The sequence below is a fragment of the Engraulis encrasicolus genome, chromosome 4 (assembly GCF_034702125.1).
Source record: "Engraulis encrasicolus isolate BLACKSEA-1 chromosome 4, IST_EnEncr_1.0, whole genome shotgun sequence".
In the NCBI taxonomy this organism is placed as follows: domain Eukaryota; kingdom Metazoa; phylum Chordata; class Actinopteri; order Clupeiformes; family Engraulidae; genus Engraulis; species Engraulis encrasicolus.
Window position 1 is genome coordinate 20,421,822 of NC_085860.1, and position 5,906 is coordinate 20,427,727.

At 42.0% G+C, this 5,906-nt stretch overlaps 2 protein-coding genes across 2 annotated transcripts in view; one reads left to right on the forward strand and one right to left on the reverse strand.

The window, feature by feature from the left end:
- LOC134447396 (uncharacterized) overlaps positions 1-1,537 on the forward strand; it is a 2,724-nt gene extending 1,187 nt beyond the window's left edge. Inside the window, exon 2 of the mRNA XM_063196846.1 lies at positions 1-1,537. This exon is cut by the window's left edge and continues 32 nt beyond it. Coding sequence (XP_063052916.1) covers positions 1-1,157 — 1,157 coding nt within the window. The 3' untranslated portion in view covers positions 1,158-1,537.
- A 242-nt stretch (positions 1,538-1,779) lies between these two features.
- LOC134447104 (uncharacterized) lies at positions 1,780-4,799 on the reverse strand. Its single transcript, XM_063196389.1, has 6 exons — positions 4,301-4,799; positions 3,641-3,851; positions 3,378-3,490; positions 2,770-2,939; positions 2,366-2,498; positions 1,780-2,247 (listed from the first exon to the last, which is right to left on the reverse strand). The coding sequence occupies exons 1-6, from the start codon at positions 4,487-4,489 to the stop codon at positions 1,780-1,782; spliced, it is 1,284 nt and encodes a 427-aa protein (XP_063052459.1). The 5' UTR covers positions 4,490-4,799.
- Positions 4,800-5,906: the final 1,107 nt, after the last annotated feature.

The following is a 5,906-nucleotide window of genomic DNA, read 5'->3' on the forward strand; positions in this document are numbered from 1 at the left end:
GGATCTGCGGGTGGCATTTCCCGAATGGAAAGGCAGCCGGACCCACAAGATTTGCCTGGAACGAGGGAAAGGCTTTTCAGTCCATTGAACAGCCATCCAAACGACTGAAGACACTCCCTGTCACTGAGGAAGAGGAAGACGAGGCAGAGGCAGGTCCATGCCACCTTGAAGTTCAACGATCAACCGAATTGTTGCAAATGGAGAATGCCCAACTGAAAGAAGAAAATTTAAGATTGCATACACAACTACAGAATCATAAGCAAACATTTTCATTCGACCAAATATCCTCTGTGCCCCGCAAAGTCATTTATTACACAGGCATGCCTGATGCTGCCACAGTTTTCTTTCTATATGCCCTTCTTTCCAAATTTCCCCTCAAGTATCACTATGATTGGACTGTCCAAAGTATGCCACTAATTGATCAATTGCTGTTAACTCTGATGAAGCTCCGGCTGAATTGTGGGATCGAAGACCTCTCCACCAGATTTAACTGCAGTCGAACCACAGTCACCAATATTTTTATGACCATCTCCAGTGCCCTTTATGACATCTTGTACGTTGGAATGATGGAAAACAACATCCCTTCCCGTTTCAAAAACCAAACCTCCCTGCCAGAGTGCTTCCTCCCATTCCCCAACTGCCGTATTGTGCTTGACTGCACTGAAGTGGCTGTCTGCAACACCGAAAGCCTTGAGGACCAAAGTAAGCTGTACAGCCATTACAAAGGATGCACCACACTTAAGGCTCTGGTCGGTGTGGCGCCCAATGGAGTTATCACGTTTGTTAGTGAACTGTATGGTGGGAGCATATCCGACAAAGCCATAACAGCTGACAGTGGAGTGCTGGAACAACTTGTTCCAGGGGACATGGTGATGGCTGACAAGGGCTTCACCATCCGCGACATTTTGCCCGAAGGTGTTTCCCTCAACATCCCCACATTCCTTGTCGATGGACAGTTCACATTGCAGGAAGTTCAGTATAATAGACTGATTGCCAGTGCCAGAGTCCATGTGGAACGTTCTATTCAGCGCCTGAAAACATTTCGGATTTTGAAAGAGATCCCACATCAGTATAAGAAGCATGGCAACAAGATCTGGAAAGTGTGTGTGTGCTTGATGAACTTACAGACACCCATCCTGAGGGAAGTAGACGTCTGATCTTACCAGTCATCATAAATAATCAGTTATCATAATATTGTATATAAATAAATGTTATAGTATGTCTTCATTTGTGTTTGTCTTTTGCATTATATTCACACAGTAATATTGTTTAATGTAGAATGAATATCTAAGATAAGTACTTGGGCATTCCAGTGGCGCAGGTGTTGGACAAAACAAGATAACTTTAAGGAAATAATTCAGTTAATGTACCATGAAGTATTTTGGAGCATAGAACAGTGTTAAGTACTTGGGCATTCAAGTCCAATCTCACACACATCCAAATTCTTTTTTGTTGGTTGGGTGCAGGTTCAAAATGTGAAGTACTTGTAAGGTAATGAAAGAACTGCACACTGATAAGCTCCCATTTACACCATTTTTATTCCGAAACATCACTGGAATAAAAAATGGAGTAAATGGGAGCTCACCGGTGTGCGGTTCTTTCATTACCTTGCAAGTACTTGGACATTCCCTTTGTAAGGCTAGATGCAAGATGAGACAACTTCCTAAAGACACATGCTGTGTCCAGTGTAAATTCAATGCTGACTTTCATAACCCCTGATTTCAGAATGTGTAAAAAAAATATGACACATATCAGTAAATAAGTTCAATAAGTTAACATTTATTTGTTATTGAAGAGAGCACGGGGCAGAAAATGGTCCTTGTAAAAATTTTCCAGGACCTTAAGATTGCTGACCCAGGCTGGGTCTTTTTTAATCTCTACAATGGCCATGTCCTGAGTTGTCCATACAACTAGATGACAGGTGGTAGCCTCTGTCAGGTGCAGGTTGCCCTGAATCTGATGCCAGTAGTTGTGGGTGTTCTTCAACCTAAATAGCCCGGTGACTTGGTCCACGTACAGGTAAAAGTCCTTTGCCTCTGCTGCCTGAGCGATTGTTTTCTCTCTGGCAGAATATGGGCATTTCACCTCCACAAGGTAATTGCTGGACAGTAGAAGTCCATCTGGGGAGGCCCCAAGCAGCCCACTGTCAGACAGGAACAGTCCCTTCTCCAGGATGGTCTCCCCACTTTGTTCCATGAACTTCTTTTTGGCCTCTTTCTCGTCGTGCACGATTCCCCAATCACATGCCTGGGGACAGAGAATGAAACACAAGTGTAAGAATCAAAAGCAAATAAATAGCAAAGTAGCCTAGTAAATGGTAGCCTAGTAAATGGCTAAAAAATTACACTGTGTGTTCGCTACTCACACGAGCTCCTTGTTTGGGGTTGTATTCTCCCAGCAGTGTCTTGAACAATGAAGGTGGGAAAGACTGTCTTCTGACTGCAGACAAAACCAAACCAAAGTTGCTCGCTGTGATCCTCTTCTTGCGATATGCTGCCCTGTTACAGAGAAAGCCATTTTAGTTGACACATAGATGATTAAGGAAATACGACACAAAACTCATGTCAATCCAAATGGCAACTTTCTGACCCAAGCAGAATAATTGTACAAGTGTCGATTACATTTACATTATTTGTTTGTGTTTAAAGTCAAAAAGTTACCATTTCAAAATGAATTGAGTCTCATGTCTGTGAGCAGCTTTTTCTACAATATCAAATAACTGAATAAACATCCTCCAACATTGGCGCTGTATTGCCCATGTGTACTTACCATAATGCATTGCTCGTCTGCCCAACTGTGGCCCTCTCGATGGCTTCTTTTTGTTGCTGGCTGACAGCAAGAGACGTCATGATGAAGTCCTCTTTGTCTTGAGCATCGCTGTACTCCTGACTGGCCAGTATCCCATCAAATAGTTTCTCTGGTAGGGATGGGTCAAATTCCTGCCCCAACAATTATCAAGGGAAAAAACAGACTTATGCATAGAACAATATGGCACACAAATATATGTTGGTTACACAGCACAGGCAAAAAGTATATCTAAAATAAATGCAAGGAGTGTGTGTGCCCTCTGGTTTGGCCGTCATTCTGAAGTGATGAGGAAATAGTCAGTGTGGATTTGTCATTGTAGAAATGAATTTGTTCAGCTATTCACTACGATTGCAGCTTTGACATGAGAAGTTGTAAATGCTAACTGTGTACAGTAGGCCTCAGTAATCTGGTAGCCTATCGTACAGTATTATTTTGGATTTCCAAGTGTTAGATTATTATTGTCATTGTCAGGTATTTTGGTTATCACGACACTCCTAGTCGAGAGAATGTATAGACCTTGGGATGATTATAACAATACATCAAAAATATATAAAAAACAGAAAGCATACCTGATGTATTTCTGGGGCTAAAATAAAGCCCAGACCTGTGAAACGCCCAAATTGCGCCAAAGACTGCCTTGTCCAGCCTTTGTCTTCTTCGGTCACTGGGCGCTTAATTCCAGCTGAAATAAATGCATAAAATATAATTCAATTTAATATGTAAAGAAAATGTAGGTCCATGTAGGTTCAACAACAAAGCAGAAAGCATGGATAACTGGTGATAAATATTTTGTGGTTGTGAGTCATTATTCCAAGTAGGCTGGGCTACTAACCTTTTGATGTCGAAGGTGCCATCACAGACAGCCTCTTGGCCACAACGTCCTCTGTTTTGGGTGCTGTAGGCCTTCTCCACACACACTCCACATCCGTCCGGGTCATGTTCTTCTCCGCCCAAATGAGGAGGGCTGCAATGTGGTGGCACTTGGCTAGACCAACAGCACATGTACACCTGCTGTCCGTCACCTCCTGATCCTCTACATGCACCTAGATGAAACACAACTTTTCTTAGTCCAAAGCCAGGCTCTAAATTAACACCAGCCAAATGCTGGTGAAAAGTCACTTTGGCTGGAAAAACGTACCAGCCATTTTTACCCATCAGTGAGTGTGTGTAGGCTATGGCAAGAATAACATACTTTCAACATTTTGGCAGGTGATAAAAAGAAAATAGAGCCATGGTCGTAGGCATACAAGAACATAACATAACATAAATCGCCGCTGAGGGAACAGCTTGAGCACTTTGATATTTAAGTTTAGACGACCACTAGATAGCGCCACTGTACCAACTACACTCTGTGGATAGACAACCATTTCTCACCGATAACAAACCATGTTGCTTAACTGACATAGATTGAACATATTTAACATAGTAAACGTCAACAGTTATATCGGTTTTCAAGTCGACACCCACATATTTAGCTAATGTTTCGCCTCACCTCCACCTCATATTCTTTTTTCTTCATAGACGCCTGCACTTTTCCTTTCAAGCTGCCACCTGACATAACATTGACACTAATCACTCTATTTGAGTTGTAGGAGTTCAGTCCCTTTTTAACTGACTTCGGATGGCTGGCGAAATACGAAGTCACGGTGAAAAATGTGACTGGCTCCTTAGCAGTAGACATTTTCGTATAGCAATCACTAGATATTACCTGTCATTAACGTTCACTGTGTTTAGAATTTCTGTTTATGTTCCCGCCGGCGGCTAACGTTAGCACAAACAGCACTGGGTCCTTTTTGCTGGTCGCACTTTCATGGAGTTTATTGAATGAGATATACAGGTCTGATCGACTTACTTTAAAATGTAGATGAATCCGCGTGGTTTCGTCTTTTCAACGATGTGTTCCGTGTCTTCGTAACCTTAGCAGGCGTTTTACAATCCAACCGTGAACATTGGCTGTTAACATTACAGTATACATTGGGAGCTGGGGATTTGGATCCGTGACGTCACACTTGCCAACCCTATACAGGGGGTCTGCATAATTGAGCAACGATTGAACATTGAGAACACTGTGAAGTTGAAGTTCAAAATGATTCGATCCCTCTGCTAACACACACACAAACACACACACACACACACACACACACACACACACACACACACACACACACACACACACACACACACACACACACACACACACACACACGCACGCGCACGCGCACACACACACACACACACTATTTTTACAGTTTGAGCTAGCACAATGATTTTCTCCCAACAGACAGTGATGCCACAGACAGGGCCTAGGCTCTGGTGTTATTGACTAGATCTATTTATTGGCTACCGTAATCCATATAACCCCTTTTCACCTGGTTTTGTAAAACAAATCGATGACACTGTGAGCCTGAATAAATATAAATGTCTTTAAAATATATTTTTGTTCAAGTGCGATAGGCTTGAGATTCACAATACTTAAATGTGGGACGACTTTGCCAAATTCCTAAACTAATTATTTAATTACATTCATTATATGACATCTGTTAAAATAAGGGAGACAATGAGAAGTGTGAAGACTAAAATACATGTCATATGTGCTGCTGCAAAAAAATGTCATTCTTGATATTATTTTTTGTCTTAGCTGACAACGTGTGTGCGCTAGCTTGAGAGAAAGTGTCTAATTGAGTCTTTGAATGTGTGTGAGTAAGCTTGCACTTGCCATGAGCAGATGTTAGCTATTGTGTGAAGGTTGATCCAATCATTTTTAAACTTCAGTAGACTGTACCAGAACCATGGAATTCAGAATTGTTACAACCAGGGTAAAGGAAGTCAGTTGGTAACATGATTCACGTAGATTCAAATCATTCTATCCAGCGGCTTTTTTTCTTCCCTAGCGAATCACTGCATAACAAGCAAAGAGGATGTAAAAATGTATTAAAATGAATTACATTTGCTTTTACGACACATTCTGTGTTTGACACTCACTTCCTGGAACTATGTCAATGGCGATGTGTCATGGACCAGCACACTAAATGCTAGATATCAGGAGTCAGGAGAGAGACCATGACAGCGATGTGTGTCTCAGGTTCCATGAGCCCACA

Excerpts from the sequence above, each read along its gene's own strand:
- LOC134447104 (XM_063196389.1), bottom strand. The coding sequence starts at position 4,489 with ATGTCTACTGCTAAGGAGCCAGTCACATTTTTCACCGTGACTTCGTAT. Across the intron at positions 3,852-4,300 it reads AAAAAGAATATGAGGTGGAG|GTGCATGTAGAGGATCAGGA; the intron begins GTGAGGCGAAAC and ends TGTTTCATCTAG. Across the intron at positions 2,940-3,377 it reads TAGCCCCAGAAATACATCAG|GAATTTGACCCATCCCTACC; the intron begins GTATGCTTTCTG and ends TTGTTGGGGCAG.